Here is a 20,508-nt window from a genome sequence, read left to right on the forward strand (position 1 = left end):
AGTTAACTGAAAATTTCCACATTGCATATAATTAAAAAAATGTAATACTCACAATTTTTCAGGTCCGGAAAATCGGTGGCACTCGGTCTCTCAGACTACTCACTAGTATTGTATGATGTCTGTAATCTGCACCGTGTTTGTAGTTTCCCTGCTCATACAAGCACAATTACAGATGTAAAGTAAGTAACCGAAGCAAATTTAAGACTTATATGAATGATTCCCTGAAACTTGAAATTGCTGTTTGTTTGACTAGTCAGTCATTTTTGACAAAATATGTTATTTAATATGATAGTGTGGGTAGTTAACTTCTAAGGACTCTATGGCAAATGAAATAATTAAAACTGTGTGTCATACAACAAATGACTTTTGTGTGTTTCACATTTACATTTTAACTACTTCTTAACAAGACGAGGCCACAATGTTGAGATCACGACTTTACTTAAAACTTTGTACACCTTTATTGAACAATTGAAACAACATAGTGTGCAAATAGTAAGAGAAGTTTTACGCGTCTATTATGTAACTGATGTATCTGTGCGAAGGCGCCAATCATTACAATTCACTGTGGTCAAGCGGTTAGTGTATGCACGTTGCAAGCGGATTGTGTACGAGGTGACAACTCAAATCCTGCAACCACTTACTTTTTAATCTGTATTTTTTTCATCACTGGTCACATTATTTAATTTGTATGTCATTTGAGGGATAATATAATGAAAAAACAACCCATGTGCATTTTCATGAAGTTGTAGTGAATTTCATGTGTTATTTGACTTTTTACTATTTGTAAACTTGTAATTAAATTTTCAAGGATGAGGGACATGCTTAGAAAAAAACAAGTCAAACCTCGATAAATAATTATGTGAATGATGTTATTAACAATCACTAATATAGTTAGTTACAATGTGCGAGACCACAAACAATTACTTGTCGGATGTGCTCTCATCACATGTTGCAAGATGGTATTTGTCATACAGACATGGAAAACATAAATTGAATCTTCATGCAAATACAAGTGATTTTTTTCCTCATTATATTATTTCTCAAAAGTCATACAAATATGACTAGTGGCGAAAAATAAAATAAAAAAAAAGTTCAAGCAGTAGCTGAACCGTCGTCACATACATGTTCATCTTATGAAGCTCAAACATGAACCACTTGCCCACCAAGGACTCTGACATGCAAATACTATGCACAGGTACATCAGCCGCATAATAGTTGCGTAGAACTTCTCTTGTGATTTTCTCGGAATTGCCTCTTGTGACTTTTTCAGAATTGCCAGAGTAGTGCATCTTACTACTTGCACATTATGTTGTTACAGTGGCCTACTGAAGGTTGGCCTTCCTTTATTAGTTCAGTAAATAAGGGAAGTGTATAGTAGGCTGAAAGAGTAAAAATAACAAAATAGACGAATTATCTTTACTAGTAAACAGGGACATGTGGAATAAAATATCTGTGAAAAATAAGTCATTTTTGCCAATCTGTAATATTCTGAAAAAGTAGAGAACATACATATTTGGCATGTACTCTATGTGTTATGGTCTTTTTGTCATTATCTAATGGTTGTTATACGTAAAACAGTTAGCCTGGATTCATGTTTTCATGCATTAATTTTCCCACAGATTTTCGTCAAAGAATGAGCACTTGCTTTACTCATCATCGCTAGATGGCACTGTAAAAGTTCATGATCTTCGAAGCAAGACCTGTGTTGCTGAATTGAAAGGTAAATCTCTACAATTTTGTGGTAATTCAGTGTGTCTAAGAAATCTGTATTTATAGAGGTATTTAGAGCTGAGTAGCAATCTATCATTTCCTTACTATTGTTATTACATCCTGGGCTTCCATTGCTCGAATGTATTTTGCGTTTCTTGTTCCATTCCTTTGATCACGTTGGGTAATATTATGTCCTAGATAGCAGAGTGGCATCACTTCATCAGCTGCAACTCTTAAATAACTGAAACAACAGCTTATCTGCATTAATTACCATTTTAATGTTTAAGTATTTTAATCATTGTGTTTCATTAGTGATGTGCCATTGTTGACTGGGAGACCTTGAGAGTTAGGTAATAAAATGGAACACCTGCAGCTGTCCTTTCAATAAACTACCAACAGTTGATAGTTGGAGAGACAACATCATTGTTACAGTATACGGAAATCAGTTCGTATATATTGGCCACTGGTGGACTTGTGTATATGATTGGAGTTAACCCCCTCACTGTCAGTTAAGACCTGAAGATGGTATATTGAATCGCTGAAACTGATAGCTACATATTATATAACATGGAAAAGACAGCAGCAGGTGCTCCATTTTGTTACATCAGTGAACAGTCGAAGTCCCTCAAACCTACAATCAGGGTGATGGACATACAAAAATATTGAGAGTTAGTTCAGCTGCATAACTTGAATCGCTTGTTTCCTTCTTTAAAATCATATCTTTCTATCACAAAGTGTGAGTTGTCTCTCTAAGTTTTTTATCTGTAGTGTGTTTAATATAGTTGAGCGTATGCTTGTGAATGGTGGTGTTAGAAACTGATGTTGGTATACAATCTACTCCAAGAGCTGTTTAACAGATCCATTTAACTGGCAAGTATGTTGGAGTTCCTGGCTGCTTTATTTCCTTGGCAATATTGTGTACTGTCATAGAAGCTGATGACTAATCAGAGACTGGACAAATGAAACTGCAGTGACCCATGCTGGGTTTGACGTTGGGAACTAAAGCCCAGGTAAATAATGAAACCCAAGTTTATTAAAATGGACATAAAACTTTAATACTTCTTCTGCAGGGTGTAATTAAACAACACAAAAAACATTCACATTTAAGTCTATGTCTTTAGAGTGGATGATACATAAGTGTGGTGGTCCGTCAGCCACTGAAAACTGAATCAGAGTTACTAGAAACACAGTACTGGTTAACGAGGAACTGACACCAAGGTCCCAGAGGTCCATGGTGTAGAGACCCTGTCTTGGCACAGCTAAAGGACAACTGCTAATGGCTCCATATCATGTCAGAGGTGAAGATCACAGACAAGTAGATTGTTGTCAGATGACAGGTTGTGAGAGGATTCCAGGAGAGTTGTGATTGAGGAACCATGGAAGCTGTTGGTGTAAACCCCAGAAAGCTCATGCCTAGAGAACTGACAAGGAATAGCCACTTGCTGGCCTAAATACTGTTGAAGTCCCTGAATACAGTCAGGTCTAGTTTTGAGCATGTGATCCTGCAGAAGCGCGAGTAGTTCCTCACTGATTGTGCCCTCTTGAAGCGATGCAGCTGCCACCTTTCAGTGAGGTGTGCACTCAGAACTGCAGTGGGGATGTTCGCAATAGTAGCCCCAGTGATTTTTGGCATAGGCCACCTGTGGTGCAACGCTATTATGGTGGAGGGCTGTGAACCCTGACAAAGTATCCCTCACCCCTTACAGGAGAGTTGGTGAGACATCTCGGCATCCCAAACGGTGATGCCGTGTGGAAGCGGAGAATATGGGAGCCTGCTGTTGTCATCCTTGGGAGTGGGTGCCTGGCCTGCCAGAAGACTGGTATCCCAGATTCTGTGGTCTGCAGTTCCTGTGGCTTAGTAGCCAGTGGTGCCATTCAACACTCTTGGGCTTTGAGGGGACTGACTATGCAACAAAAATTTGTGGAATTCTTCTGTCTGGTCAGCCAATGCCTTGTGTGGGTGCACCTGGTTGATATGCTTCCTACAGTGTGAACTGTTACACAATTGGACTTAAATCATTGCTCTGCCCAGAATGTGTTCAACTTGAGCTGGTACCCATTGTTGGTGAACCCTAGAAAAAACTAGTGAACAGACTGGATCCTGAAGGTCATAAGAGTTAAGGCATGAATGCCAGGTGGGAGGCGGGAGAGTGTTGGGATGGATGATAGACATTAGTGATTGATTTAGCTGACAATGGACTTTTTGAGCTGGGCTGCCCATTCTGTGGAGAGGAGTGGTAGGAAGCACTCTGGTTGAGATCATACTGTTGGTGCAACTTTGTCAGTGTGGATGAACCTCTCTACCAGTTTGTTGGAAACAGGGTGGAAGAGCACTTTATGTATGAAAACTGGACCATTATCCAAACAAAAACTGTGAAATTCTGCTGTTGTGAACTGAGGGTCATTATCCGTTGCACTGGTTTCTGGGAGAATTTCAGTTGAGAAGATGTGGGATAAGGCCTGGATGCTTTCTGTTGATGACACTGAGTGCATCTGTGAAAAGTATGGAAAACTGCTGCGGGCATCTTTCACAATCAACCACGAAATCCACGAAGGGTGCTCAACTCAGCCAGTTTCAGCTGCGATGGGGGGGGGGGGGGGAGTGTGGAAGTGCAGAAGAATTTGTTGTGGAACATCGTGGAATATTTCTGCTTCAGACCCTGTAATTTCATGAAGTTCTGATAGGTCGCGGCACTATATGTAGCCTTCAGAAGAGCACCTGTAACGGAGGTGCGTTCTAAGCAGAGAACTGTCATTGAGCTTCTTTTGGCAGAAAACCAGAGCATTGCAGATGTTCATAGGCACCTGCAGAATGTCTACAGACACCTGACAGTGAACAAAAGCATGGTGAGTCATCGGACAAGCTACCTGTCATCATCACAACTAAGTCATAAGTACCTCTCTGATCACCCACGTGCTGGCCGGTTGGCTGCAAACAGCAATTGACTCCTACAACATTGTAACGTGTGGACTCTCTCATTTGAGGTGATCAATGGATCACAATCGGACACCTCACTGCTCAACTGGACATCTCTGTTGGTAGTGCTGACACACGCAGCCATGATTCGGGGTACTCAAAGGTGTGTACCTGCTGGAATCCTTTATGGAAGACCATAAAGAGCAATGAAGAACTATCTGTTCAGAATTTCTTGTGTGTTACATGGCTGATCATAACAATTTTTTATGAAGCGTCATCGCAACATGGACTCGTCACTTTGAACTGGAAACAAAACGGCCGTCCATGCAATGGCATCACACCACCTATCCTCCGAAGAAAAGGTTCAGTCAGTAAAGTCTTGGCGACAGTATTCTGGGGCTCTTAAGGGGTTATTCTATTTGATGTCCACCGTCATGGCGCAATAATCAATTCTGAAGTGTATTGTGCTACCCTCAGGAAATTAAGAAACAACTTCAGCTTGTTCATTGCCACAAAAATGCCAATGAACTACTTCTTCTCCATGACAATGCAAGGCCTCACATAAGTCTGCAGACCTGAGAGTATCTCACAAAACTTCATTGAACTGTTCTTCTTCATCCACCCTGCAGCCCAGATCTCTCACCTTCTCCAACTTCCATCTGTCTGGACCCATGAAGGATGCACTCGGTGGGAAGCAGTACGTGGATGATGGGGCGGCTATTGATGCAGCAAGACATTGACTCCGATGTTGACCGTTAGAGTGGTATCATGCCGGTATAGAGGCCCTCCCAGTAATGTACCATAAGGCTGTCACATTGAACGGAGATAATAAACGGTTTTGTAACCAAAAGAGTGGGGATTAGTATAGCTTATGGAAATCCTGGATAAAACCAGCTTTCTTTCAGAAAAAAATATGCTTCATTACTTTTTGAATGCCCCTTGTAGATGAATGCAAGGCCACAGGGATGTTGCGTCAGGCCAAAGAAAATACCAACCAGCTGGTGCTGCCTGCTTGTGTTGTGTGTTGTGCATGCTACAAGCAGGTGTTCTATGCGTTTGTTGACACCATCTATTTGGTGATGCCCACACACCAATGGCTTTCATGAAGTATTGTCAGTACATGGTGTTGTGGATGTGTAATGACTACTCTCATGTGGCTGTTTTCTCCTTGGAGCAAGAGGACACCATTGAGAGTGGATAACTCATGTCAGCAGTACCAGTAGGCCTGAACATCTGAACATTCTAGAGCTTTACGATCGCTTGGCCAATGCCTCTTTGCCAATTGCAAAACTTCTCGGAGTACTGGTACCCAGGTTGGAATATTAGCAGAAGTGTTGAACTTTGGTAACGGAGGCTTACGATCCGTTAACAGGATTAATCACCATCCATCCATACACATAAGCATGAAATTTCTTCAACACTAAACTGATAACCTAAGGCTTGCTTTTTGATTTGACTGTAATTTTGCTGTGCCTTCATTATTTCATGGAAACAAACACAATATGGGAGTTAATCTCTGTCAACTTTGTGAGAAAGAATGGCCCACAAGCTGTAATCGGATGCATCTGCTGCCACTATCAGGGGCTTGGAAAGATCATATGCCATTAGCACATAGGGTGGACTGGATCCTGTTTTAGTTCTTGGAATGCCAGATATTCCACTTAACATTCTTGTGAAGGAGATGATTTTGCTGCTGCATGAGGAATGGATTTTCTGTAGTATTTGAGTTGGCCTAACACTGATTTGAGTTGTTTGGCATTTCAGGAGGCTGGTAGGTTTTGTGTAGCTTTGATGTTATGTGGAGTGGGGTCTTTTCCTAATGTGCTGAAACCGTGTCCCAGGTATACCACTTGCCCCATGAAGAAACAGCATGTTTCCTTATTGCATTCCAAATTAGCCTCTTGGAGTGCACTCTGAACAAGGACTCCAAATTGGTTGCTAGAACCTTATGCATTTTTGACAATGATAATGTTACTGTTCAAATAATTTGCCAGCCCCGAATGTCTCGTGAGATGTTCCAAATACCGTTGGAATGATGACCAGTAAGCTTTTGGATGCTTTGTCCAAGGGAAGCTGCAAGTAAGCATATTGTAAGTCAAATTTTGCAAAAATTTGGCCTCCAGCAAGGTGCGCCATGATATCCTCCACTTTAGGAACAGTGTACGTGTTAATGACAGACTGGGAATTGATATTTCACCTAGAATTTTCACAAATCCTCAATGGTCCATTTGATTTTTCACTGACCACAATTGGAGTGGCCCACTCCCTGTTTGTAAATGGGATAAGAATTCCTTCTCTCACGTAGGTGTTCCAACTCATCACAAAGTTTGTCATACAGAGAAAAAGGAACATTCCGTGCCTTAAAAATCTTGGGCGTGATCGAAGGCATTAAAGAGACATGTGCTTCAAAGTCAGTGATGTTGGTGGATGGATGTAAGAAAACTGAGGCATGTTCCGAACAAAGGTGTCACCGATAGGAGCTTGGGACAAATGATTGGATGTGATTCATTAAATTGTGGAAATCTAAACCAAGGACATTGAAAAAATCCAGTCTCAAAATGTTTGTGGCTCCCATTGTGTCGACCACGAGGATGCAGGTTGAGAGGGATGCTGCTAGGTACTGAACCATAGTGCTAAACTCTCCTTTATTTCAATAGTTTCATTGCTGTAGCTTTTCAGCTGCTTAGGAAAAGGTTGTAGTATAGGAGAGCCCAGGCTGCAATATGTCCTCGAATTGACAATAGTGTTTAAAAATCCAGTATCAATTTGAAAAAAATAAGCAGGATGGTGCTGATAGTCTCTTCCAATGGTAATAATTTATCAGAGATGGGGGAGACAGTCTGGACATGGAGAACATTATGACCGTAGACACAGTTAACTTCTTCATCTGAATCAGGATCCCTCCAATGTTCATTTTCATGGGCAACTGGAACTGTTCAGCTTTGTGCACATTTTTTCTACAAGCTTTACACTTTACCCTACCTAAATATCACTGCTGGTGGTGGTGGTGTGTTATTACTGCATGAAGATAATTGATGGGTGTGCCATCCATCTGCCGTGTGTTTGCAAGAGAGGCCTTGGCCAGCGAAGCAGGCCAGCTTGGGGGACAGTGCTGAGCTTGGATCTGACGTGTTGGGCACATGTCAAACACCTGCAGTGGTTCCTGCAGAACTGCCAAGGTTCTGGTGGAATGTTCAAAAGCCTGGTTGAAGGGAACAGTTGTAACTAAAAATGGACAATTGACATTTAAGAGATTATTTGGGAGTCCTTCATTTAAAGAGTGGGACAAGATCATATCCCTAGCCAGCAGTTCTGCATAAGACTATTTGCAGTGAGAAGTAGAACACCAGAAATGGCAGTATTGGAAATGCCTTGCATGTGTGTTATCTTCTCTCTTTATTACTGTCTGTTTTGTTTACGGCATCTAAGAAAACTTGTGGTGGACATCTGCCATGTGCATGTGAGGATCAAAATAGTCCAACAAATAGGATTTTAAATGTTCATATGGTAAAGCATGTGGTTTGACCTCAGGACTGAGCTGCTGCAAGAGGTGGTAGATTTCTGCTTCCGCATAGGCCAAAAATATGTCCACTGCTAGATGTCACGTGAGATCTTATGGATGATGAAGTGCTGTTAAAGATGGAGGACATAGTTGGCCCACTGTTCCACCTTTTTGACAGGTGCCTGGAATACCAGGGGTGCCATAAGAAATCCCTTTACCAAAGAGTAAGTGCAAGACAACCAAGTGGAGATTTCTAGTGTTGTGTTGGTGATGGCAGCCATCTTCTCTAAAATTAGCTCCAGGACCTATTGCATGTTTGGTAGAAGCAGTAAGACTTGAGGGTCTCATTCTTAGATGCAGACGTACTGGAACGAAGATCAAACATTAGCCTGCCAGAAACTCAGAAAAAACACAAGAAGAACAGTCCTCCTTGGGCCTAGCACAAATGTGCAGAGTGAAACCACAGAAGAAAAACCATGTTGTCAATTGAAGGATCCCACGCTGAATTCGACATAGAGAAGTAACCTCAGGTAGATAGTGGAAAGCAAGTTTGTTGAAATGAATATAAAACTTCAATTCTACTTCTTTGGAATGTAATTACACAATACACAAAATAGTTCACATTCATGTCTGTCTTTGAAATGGGTGAAATATGCAAGCCTGGTGGATAGTCAGAAACTGAGAACTGAATCACAATTACTAGAGTCAAAGTATTGGTTCACAAGGAACTGATTGTCCCTATTTGGACAGACATTGCAACAGGCCAAAATACCAAAGTCACAGATAGCCACACACTGAAGGCCGAGGACGACAGCTGGCTTCTCCACATAGTGTCGGATGTGAAGATCCAAGGCAGGTAGATTGACTTCAGATGGCAAGTTACGGGGAGATCCTAGTACAGCTTCTGACTGAGCAACAGCAGCAGTGGTCGACGTAAAACCCAGAGAGCTCATTCATTGAGAATAGACTAACTGTAGCCATGCGCTGGCCTAAATACCTCTGAGTCACCAGGATATGGTGAGACCTACTTTCGAGTACATAATACTGTGGAAGTGAGTAGGTATACGCAGACTGCACCCTCATGGGCAATACCAATGCCACCTTTCAGCAAGATCTCTGCTTGGAACTGCCATGGGGGTGTTTTCTGGAGTAGCACCTGTGTCTTTTGGCACAGGCCACCTGTAGCGCAGCACTGTTATTCTGGTGGGCTTTGGGACCCGACATGGTAGAAACAAAGGTTATGGTAATATGACCACAGTAAACCTGATCAGCAACTGTATGTAAAAGATGAATAAATCAGCTCTACGAGCTGATGCATTCCCTCCTATTATCTACCCCACCTTCATAGGAGGTGATGACAGAATGTATGGGATAGTAATTAGATGAAAAACAGTGGATGGGCACTGACATTGTGTGTTTCAGTTTGCTTTACATAGTATACAGAGAATCAGGTATGTTATAGTTTAAAATTCGCGAATTCTTCATAAAAAAATTCTTAATGTAAGCAATCAGTACATTTGTAATCTGAAAATAATTTTGCATTTAGGTATGTCAAAAAGTTGATTGGATGTGTAGCAGTTTCTTCATTCAGTCAAGGACCAAAATTGAGGTATATATAGCTTGTGTTTGTGTGCATACACTTGCATGTAGGGTTGCCTTTCTTCAAAAATGTTCTAAGATAAGTCATTGGGTTAGTAGTGCCCTGCATCTTCCTACATTTTTCCAGAAGCCAAGCTGATTTTCTCCCAGGTTGGCTTCTTCCAGTTGTTCCATATTTCTGTGGTTAATTTGTACATAAAGTAAAGGAATGGCAACCACACACTTATAGCTGACTGATATATAGTGCATAAAAACATATAACAGAAATTATTTTTTACATTAGCTTTTGAGCCCTTGCTCTTTCTCTAGTAAAATTACACATATTCACACACACAACTACACAGATACCCATATACACACCCGTGGCAGAACTGACAGTAGCAGTTGCCTTGGAAGATGGGAATGGGGACGGGGTAGGGAAGGATGAATGTGGCAAGGAGAAGGTGGCAGGATAGTGTAAGCAGGTCCTCCAACAGATGATTTAATGGCTGTGCAACAAGATGAAATTAGTTCAGAGGGTAGACTATATAAAATGTAGAGGGGGGGAGGGAGGGGAGGAAACGAGAGGAAGATAGAAAAAAATCCCACATAGAACCTCCGTCTATCAGTACTCGCATGGCATCATTCTGTCAACTTATTTATGAGCTATCTGGAGGAATCCTTGCTAGCCAGTCAACACCTAAAACATGTTGTCTGGTTCAGACTCATTGATAACACTTTCATGATCTGGACTCATGACAGGGACAACATTTGCTCTTTCCTCAATAACCTCAACATGTACTCCCAAATCCACTTCACTTAGTCCTTCTCAATTCAACAAGCCATCTTTCTATATCTCAGTCTCCATCTCTCTGCTGGTTTCATAAGTAAGTTTGCCCATATCAAGTGCACCAACCACCAACAGTACCTCAACTATGACAGCTGTCACCCATTCCATGTCAAAAAGTCAATTATTTACAGGCTCTTCAACTGTGGATGCCACGTGTGCAGCGGAAAGTAGGAATTGTCAAAAAATGCCAATATCCTCTGTTGACAGACTGCATCATACCCAGCTCATCCATAAAACAGATCTCATGTGCCATTTACTCCTCTGACACCAATAAACCTATTAATGAGCCATTGACCAACACTCCTCTCATCACGCAATATCACCCTAGCCATGAAAAGGTCAACCACCATCCTTCATCAGGGCTCCGACTACCTCCTCTCATGACCTGAGCTGAGGGATATCCTACCCAAAATTCTACCCATATCACCCAAAGTTGTGTTCTGTGCCTCCCAATCAACCTGCAGAATATCCTTGTCCATACCTGTTGCAATCCTGCTCTCAATTGTACACCCCATGAGTGATCAACCGAAGTGCAAGACCTGTCCCATACACTCACCCATTGCATTCTATTACAGTCCAGTCATAGACGTTTCTTACTCTATTAAGAAGGCCACATGTGAAAGCAGCCATTTTGTGTATTAGTTATGCTACAATTACTGTGCAGCATTCTATGTGGGAATGACAAGTAACCAGCTGTCTACTCTTATTAGTGGCCGCCACCAAACTGTGGCAAAACACAAACTTGACCATCCGATTACCGAACATGCTGCACACCCCAACACAAATGACTTCATCAGCTGCTTCACTACATGAGCCATTTCGTATCCTCCCTTTCTCCCCTTTCCCTCACTCTACCTCTTATATGCTGTACACTCAGAACTCTTTTCATCTTGTTGTGCAGACAGTCATCTGTTGAAAGACCTGTCTCTAACTATCCTGCTGCCCTCTCCTTGCCTCATATAATCTTTCCTACCTGCTTCCCACTCCCTTCTACCATGGCAACTGCAGTTGATAATCAACTGTCTGTCTTATGTAGGTGTGTGCATTTGGACGTCTGTGTGTATGAATAGAGAAAGAGGAAGAGCTCGAAAGCTAGTGTAAACACTGTTTCATGTTGCGTGTTTCTATGCATCACACATCAGCCAGCCTTAGGTAGATGGTTGCCTTTCCTTTATTTTATGTATTATTCCAACCAAGAATTTCCATTTTGTAACTGTGACTTATTAAATTGGTGGTTCAGTAAAACACTTGTCAGGAAGGAAGGAAGATTAGAGTTTAATGTCCCATCTATAGGAAGATTATTAGAGTTGAAGTGCAAGCTCTGATTACAAAATGATAGGAAATGGGCCATGACCTTTTCAAGGGAACAGTCCTAATGTCTGCATAGAGCAATTTAGGAAAATGATGAAAACCGAAATCATAATGCCTGGACATGGATTTGAAATGTCGTCCTCTCGAATGTAAGTCCATTGTGCTAACCAGTGTGCCATCTATCTCAGAACCACCTAACAGCACCTGCCTTTTTTGGTATTGGAATTATTGCATTCTTCCTGAAGTATGAAGGTATTTTGCCTGTCTCGTAAATACTGCATACAAAATGGAACAGATGTCATAGTTGGTTTTCCTAAGGATGTTAATAATTCTGATGGAATGCTATTAATACTTCTGATGGAAAGGAATGTTGTGTGCTCTACATCACTTGTTTCATCTTAAGTCTTTCAGTGCTCTATCAAATCCTACTTGCAGTGTCAGATCTGCCACCTCATCTTCATCCATTCCGCCTTTCTTTCTATAATATTCTCTTCAAGTTTCTTTTCTTTGTGTAAACCTTCTATGTATTCCTTTCACCTTTAAGTCTTCCTTTCTTTGCCTTGTGCTGACTTCTCTCCCCTAGCAAAAATTACCTTCCCATTTTGCATCTTTTGTCAGTTTCCTTTTTTTTTTATAGACATTTTGTATTTGTTGTGTCTGCTTCATTTGCTGCTTTTATTTATTTACTCATTTTATCAGGTAATTTAAATATAGTATGTGTTATCTAAGGATTTATACTGGTCCTTTTCCTTTTGCCTAGCTGTTTCTCAGTGGCCTTTGCTATTCCATCTCTCAGAACACCCATTTGTCTTGTGTTGTAATTTATTTTCCTTTGTCCTATATCAGTCATTGCCTAATGCTCCCTTGGACACTCTTGTAAAAGTGTGATTGTTTCTACGTATCCAAGTATGGTCTCCTTATTTTGCCATCTTTCTGTGGTTTCTTCAAATTTAATCAAACAGTATAAAGTCCAGGCTAGAATATCAACAATTATGAAAAGGATAGATTTCTACTCACTGTAAAGATGATACATTGAGTTAAAGAGAGAGAGAGAGAGAGAGAGAGAGAGAGAGAGAGAGAGAGAGAGAATGAAAAAAGTTTTACACACTAAGCTTTTGGCCAAAGCCTTCTTCAGAAAAGAAATAAAACGCACACTTATTCACACAAGCAGGCACACCACACGCACATATGAGGGCTACCTTCAGCCACTCTAAGTGGACTACATCTATTGCCTTGAACTGAAGCACCAATTGGCAGTGGGGCAAGGAAGGGGGAGGGATAACAGAGTATGGGTGTGAGGAGAGAAGAGTGCTGTCTGACAGAGCATGAAAATCTGGTGTAAGGGTAACTGTCATCTGTGCTGTACAGAAAAGTTGGTGGTGGAGGGAAGGATCCACATGGTCCAGGTCTGGAAGCAGCCATTAAAATCGATCATGTTTTGTTCAGCTGTATGCTGTGCCACACGGTGCTCCACTTTGCTCTTAGCCACAGTTTGGTGGTGGCCATTCATCTTGGGCCCAGTTGGTTGGTAGCCATTACAATATTAAAAAATGTGCAGTGACAGGGATGGACTAGGATATTGTGGAATTTGGGTGGATGATGGAACACCACTTTAGGAGGGATGGGAAAGATCACGAGTAGGATGCCCTCCCATCCCCACAGGTTCCTGACACTGGCCTGGCAGCCTTGTCCTGCCACCTCTTAGTCCCTGCATGCTCTACCAGATGGCAGTTTCTCTCCCACCAACCATACTCTGATTCTGATAGCTCTCCTCCTTCCCTGCTCCAGTCCTGATTGCTGCTTTCTTTCAACACAACAGTTGTAGTCCAGCTACAGTGTTTGGAAATAGCAGTCTTGGGTGCATGAGGTGTGGCTGCTTGTGTGGATATATATATGTGTGTGTGTGTAAGGGGGGGGGGGGGCTATTTTTGTGTATTTGTTTTTCTTTCTTTTCTGAAGCAGGCTGTACTTTACAAATTTAATCATTGTTTTGTAATGAATAAATTACAGTCATAGTCCTCATCTGCCCGTGGAAATGTTTTGCACCTTAAAATCTAGTTTTGAAATCTGTACCTTGCTTTTATATAATCTACCTGAACCATTTCATTATATCTAGGTCTCTTCTATATTTAGAGCCTTCTGTCATTATTCTTATACCAAGTATTAACAACAATTAAATTGTACTCTTTGCTTGTAATACTGTAGCTCATAATGACTTTCATTCTATCTTTGCCATGGCGATCTTTTCACTATGCTATTCTTAGTAGTTTATCTGCATTTGTACTTCCATGTTAATTATTAGACCTCCTCTCGCCTTACACTTATTTGATTTTCTACTGAAACTCTGTAGTCATTGAGCAGAAATCTTGCTGCGAGCATCCTTCACTAGTTCCTGCTGTATCTTCTTCAACCTATTCATGTCTCTTTTCAAGTTCTATGTGCTTATCGGATTTACCCTTCCACACTTGGACACACAGAACTCTAGATTTGTTTTTTTTTCTGATAAAAACATCATCCTCTGTGGTCTCTGCTCAGGGATCTTAAATAGGGAGACTGTTTATCCCTGGAATAGTTTACCTTTATGAGAGTGCCATCGTAATTAAAGTATTCAGTAAAGCAATGTGTAAGCAGAGAATATAAAGGCTATAGTTTCATCTTATTTTCAACCATATCATAGTATTAACTTAATAAGGCTGGATCAGTCTGTCATCCTGACTGTTGCCCTTGAAACTACTGGAAGGCTGCTGGCCTTCTTTAGGAGACACCATCACCCCTTGGTTGTAGTTGCACCTGCCCTACAGCAAATAGAGACTGACTTTAGAAAAATAATGTCACTCTCAAATTTTTCTAAAATTGAATCTGGCCATGGAATTTAGTAGGTGTGCATCATTATTTGTACATTCATCATAATTTTAAAATCACAACAGACTCTTTTCTTGCATTTGTTATGACTGCTGTGTGTGTGTGTGTGTGTGTGTGTGTGTGTGTGTGGTGTGTCCGTCCGTCCCAGTCTCTAGTGACAATTATTCCTTCCTGGATTGTTGTTATTCCATTTTGGAGTTTCCACTGTTTGAAAATGGGTTCAGTAATTCTTTCCACTCCCTTGAATAAGTGGTTCTTTGAGAGTGAACAGAAGTATCAAACTCAACAGAATTTTTATGCAGCTGTACACTTAAGCTTCAGGCAACATCTTAAATGAGTGACTGAAGTGACTGCAGCGTGCAACAGCTTCAAGCTACAAAACATGACTACAGGTTGTGGCGGCGCGGTTCTTTCCATCCCTTTACAATGAACCTACACCTACCTGTGAACATTATCTCAGCATATCATCAGTAGGGAAGCCGAGTGAAACCTACTGTACATCGGAGATTTCAATTTACCAGATATAGACTGGGACACTCAGATGTTTAGGACGAGTGGTAGGGACAGAGCATCGAGTGACATTATACTGAGTGCACTATCCGAAAATTACCTCGAGCAATTAAACAGAGAACCGACTCATGGAGATAACATCTTGGACCTACTGATAACAAACAAACCCGAACTTTTCGACTCTGTAAGTGCAGAACAGGGAATCAGTGATCATAAGGCCGTTGCAGCATCCCTGAATATGGAAGTTAATAGGAATATAAAAAAAGGGAGGAAGGTTTATCTGTTTAGCAAGCGTAATAGAAGGCAGATTTCAGACTACCTAACAGATCAAAACGAAAATTTCTGTTCCGACACTGACAATGTTGAGTGTTTATGGAAAAAGTTCAAGGCAATCGTAAAATGCGTTTTAGACAGGCACGTGCCGAGTAAAACTGTGAAGGATGGGAAAAACCCACCGTGGTACAACAACGACGTTAGGAAACTACTGCGAAAGCAAAGAGAGCTTCACTCCAAGTTTAAACGCAGCCAAAACCTCTCAGACAAACAGAAGCTAAGCGATGTCAAAGTTAGCGTAAGGAGGGCTATGCGAGAAGCGTTCAGTGAATTCGAAAGTAAAATTCTATGTACCGACTTGACAGAAAATCCTAGGAAGTTCTGGTCTTACGTTAAATCAGTAAGTGGCTCGAAACAGCATATCCAGACACTCCGGGATGATGATGGCATTGAAACAGAGGATGACACGTGTAAAGCTGAAATACTAGACACCTTTTTCCAAAGCTGTTTCACAGAGGAAGACCGCACTGCAGTTCCTTCTCTAAATCCTCGCACAAACGAAAAAATGGCTGACATCGAAATAAGTGTCCAAGGAATAGAAAAGCAACTGGAATCACTCAACAGAGGAAAGTCCACTGGACCTGACGGGATACCAATTCGATTCTACACAGAGTACGCGAAAGAACTTGCCCCCCTTCTAACAGCCGTGTACCGCAAGTCTCTAGAGGAACGGAGGGTTCCAAATGATTGGAAAAGAGCACAGGTAGTCCCAGTCTTCAAGAAGGGTCGTCGAGCAGATGCGCAAAACTATAGACCTATATCTCTGACGTCGATCTGTCGTAGAATTTTAGAACATGTTTTTTGCTCGAGTATCATGTCGTTTTTGGAAACCCAGAATCTACTATGTAGGAATCAACATGGATTCCGGAAACAGCGATCGTGTGAGACCCAACTCGCTTTATTTGTTCATGAGACCCAGAAAATATTAGATACAGGCTCCCAGGTAGATGCTATTTTTCTTGACTTCCGGAAGGCGTTCGATACAGTTCCGCACTGTCGCCTGATAAACAAAGTAAGAGCCTACGGAATATCAGACCAGCTGTGTGGCTGGATTGAAGAGTTTTTAGCAAACAGAACACAGCATGTTGTTATCAATGGAGAGACGTCTACAGACGTTAAAGTAACCTCTGGCGTGCCACAGGGGAGTGTTATGGGACCATTGCTTTTCACAATATACACTCCTGGAAATTGAAATAAGAACACCGTGAATTCATTGTCCCAGGAAGGGGAAACTTTATTGACACATTCCTGGGGTCAGATACATCACATGATCACACTGACAGAACCACAGGCACATAGACACAGGCAACAGAGCATGCACAATGTCGGCACTAGTACAGTGTATATCCACCTTTCGCAGCAATGCAGGCTGCTATTCTCCCATGGAGACGATCGTAGAGATGCTGGATGTAGTCCTGTGGAACGGCTTGCCATGCCATTTCCACCTGGCGCCTCAGTTGGACCAGCGTTCGTGCTGGACGTGCAGACCGCGTGAGACGACGCTTCATCCAGTCCCAAACATGCTCAATGGGGGACAGATCCGGAGATCTTGCTGGCCAGGGTAGTTGACTTACACCTTCTAGAGCACGTTGGGTGGCACAGGATACATGCGGACGTGCATTGTCCTGTTGGAACAGCAAGTTCCCTTGCCGGTCTAGGAATGGTAGAACGATGGGTTCGATGACGGTTTGGATGTACTGTGCACTATTCAGTGTCCCCTCGACGATCACCAGTGGTGTACGGCCAGTGTAGGAGATCGCTCCCCACACCATGATGCCGGGTGTTGGCCCTGTGTGCCTCGGTCGTATGCAGTCCTGATTGTGGCGCTCACCTGCACGGCGCCAAACACGCATACGACCATCATTGGCACCAAGGCAGAAGCGACTCTCATCGCTGAAGACGACATGTCTCCATTCGTCCCTCCATTCACGCCTGTCGCGACACCACTGGAGGCGGGCTGCACGATGTTGGGGCGTGAGCGGAAGACGGCCTAACGGTGTGCGGGACCGTAGCCCAGCTTCATGGAGACGGTTGCGAATGGTCCTCGCCGATACCCCAGGAGCAACAGTGTCCCTAATTTGCTGGGAAGTGGCGGTGCGGTCCCCTACGGCACTGCGTAGGATCCTACGGTCTTGGCGTGCATCCGTGCGTCGCTGCGGTCCGGTCCCAGGTCGACGGGCACGTGCACCTTCCGCCGACCACTGGCGACAACATCGATGTACTGTGGAGACCTCACGCCCCACGTGTTGAGCAATTTGGCGGTACATCCAACCAGCCTCCCGCATGCCCACTATACGCCCTCGCTCAAAGTCCGTCAACTGCACATACGGTTCACGTCCACGCTGTCGCGGCATGCTACCAGTGTTAAAGACTGCGATGGAGCTCCATATGCCACGGCAAACTGGCTGACACTGACGGCGGCGGTGCACAAATGCTGCGCAGCTAGCGCCATTCGACGGCCAACACCGTGGTTCCTGGTGTGTCCGCTGTGCCGTGCATGTGATCATTGCTTGTACAGCCCTCTCGCAGTGTCCGGAGCAAGTATGGTGGGTCTGACACACCGGTGTCAATGTGTTCTTTTTTCCATTTCCAGGAGTGTATATAAATGACCTAGTAGATAGTGTCGGAAGTTCCATGCGGCTTTTCGCGGATGATGCTGTAGTATACAGAGAAGTTGCAGCATTAGAAAATTGTAGCGAAATGCAGGAAGATCTGCAGCGGATAGGCACTTGGTGCAGGGAGTGGCAACTGTCCCTTAACATAGACAAATGTAATGTATTGCGAATACATAGAAAGAAGGATTCTTTATTGTATGATTATATGATAGCGGAACAAACACTGGTAGCAGTTACTTCTGTAAAATATCTGGGAGTATGCGTGCGGAACGATTTGAAGTGGAATGATCATATAAAATTAATTGTTGGTAAGGCCGGTACCAGGTTGAGATTCATTGGGAGAGTGCTTAGAAAATGTAGTCCATCAACAAAGGAGGTGGCTTACAAAACACTCGTTCGACCTGTACTTGAGTATTGCTCATCAGTGTGGGATCCGTACCAGATCGGGTTGACGGAGGAGTTAGAGAAGATCCAAAGAAGAGCGGTGCGTTTCATCACAGGGTTATTTGGTAACCGTGATAGCGTTACGGAGATGTTTAATAAACTCAAGTGGCAGACTCTGCAAGAGAGGCGCTCTGCATTGCGGTGTAGCTTGCTCGCCAGGTTTAGAGAGGGTGCGTTTCTGGATGAGGTATCGAATATATTGCTTCCCCCTACTTATACCTCCCGAGGAAATCACGAATGTAAAATTAGGGAGATTAGAGCGCGCACGGAGGCTTTCAGACAGTCGTTCTTCCTGCGAACCATACGCGACTGGAACAGGAAAGGGAGGTAATGACAGTGGCACGTAAAGTGCCCTCCGCTCACACCGTTGGGTGGCTTGCGGAGTATAAATGTAGATGTAGATGTATTTCGACGTGAACCAGGCTGCAATTAAAGTCACTAATCTGTGTTTCGGGAGAAAGTTTTCACACGAAATGAAAGGTTGGAAATTTTGTCCTCGATTAATATATTCTGATACTTAGGTGAACAAGTATCACTGCCAAGCCTGTGCTAGTATTAACACAGTCACTCACAATCCCTTTCACTCACGTTAACAAGTTTATGGTGTTGCATTTCCTGAAAACGTAGTAGCTACAAAAATACTGATGGTTTTTGATTGATAATGCTCACCAAATATTAAGTCTGTTGGTACCAAATGCAGTACAGTTTATAGCCACCGACCTGCTCAATACACCATGTGGAATGTATGTCACAAAATTCACTTAAAAATTCTGAAATTTCTACACGCCCATCAGAATAATTATGCAGTCGCTTTACCACACTTTTGATGTATAATAGATTGGGCAACTTATCGTTTCCATCGGAACTACTACTACACACATCCGAACTGTTTCATGGCTAGGCTTCCATTCCTCTCTAGAATACTCTAAGTCTTCTCTACCAGCAGAGAAAGGCGCGCGAAGAATATTGCTTTACCATTGGTTAGTTTACTCAACAGCCAATAGCAAAACAACATTCTCCCGCGTCAATCCGTGCTTTTCATCAATAACACAGTGGGCACCTCGTGTTGGGGTCACTCATTTTTCCATACTTAATCAGTCATTTTTCCACACTTATCTGCTGCTGAAAGTTTGTGGTCACATAAGATACACTCAGTTTTGATTCATTAATGAGATAGTCAAAAGTGTCTGTGTTCATCCTCCTTTATTTGAAGAATTTCTCTGGTAATCTTTTTAGCTGATGATACAAATTATGAAATTCTCCATGAAGATTCCTCCCTTTGTAAATTTCATTCTCAGCACTCCTTTATTGCCTTATTTTCCTAAGTAAAGCTAATTTTGTTGCCTTACTCTCAAGCTGCTATATTCTACAGTTTAAGAGCTCCTTTATTAGAAACATCTGGTCAGCTCTAGGAGCCATCTCGTCGTGGGAGTTTGTCGCTCATGTGGACTATGGAGGATGTAGCTCCACCCTGTTGCTTGTAGCAGGAATGTCACACATCCAGATGTCGCACGATGTCAGTCTCTTCTGTCACTCACATAGGAAGCAGCCTAAAAGATGCACCCCAGCATCACCTGTTTCAGTCAAAGGAATGGCAGTAGAGATTAAATTTAATGAATTCTACATTGAGAAGCCAAACATGGTGAAAATGTGTAAGCTAACGATATTGCTCACATTCAGTAAATCGATTACTATAATGTCTATAATTCTTACAACTTCTTTGCATTGAGTCTTGACTGAAAATTTTCCTTTTACTGGAATCTTTTACCTGCTGAAAGACAACAGTTCATTGTTGTAACCTACATGGATAGAGCTATTAATTGCTGCTGTGCCTATAACTGACCAGCGTCTGTGCCACCTTTATCAGCCAGAAATT

The 20,508-nt window shown here is 42.4% G+C and overlaps 1 protein-coding gene across 2 annotated transcripts in view; it reads left to right on the top strand.

Annotated features, from left to right (window-relative positions):
• Positions 1-20,508, top strand: part of LOC126262826 (WD repeat-containing protein 89) — a 265,014-nt gene that overhangs the window by 32,623 nt on the left and 211,883 nt on the right. For both annotated transcript variants that reach the window (XM_049959675.1, XM_049959676.1), the window contains exons 3-4: positions 63-179; positions 1,620-1,720. In XM_049959675.1, coding sequence (XP_049815632.1) covers positions 63-179; positions 1,620-1,720 — 218 coding nt within the window. The remainder of the gene's footprint in view (positions 1-62; positions 180-1,619; positions 1,721-20,508) is intronic.

Source organism: Schistocerca nitens, chromosome 6 (assembly GCF_023898315.1).
Source record: "Schistocerca nitens isolate TAMUIC-IGC-003100 chromosome 6, iqSchNite1.1, whole genome shotgun sequence".
In the NCBI taxonomy this organism is placed as follows: domain Eukaryota; kingdom Metazoa; phylum Arthropoda; class Insecta; order Orthoptera; family Acrididae; genus Schistocerca; species Schistocerca nitens.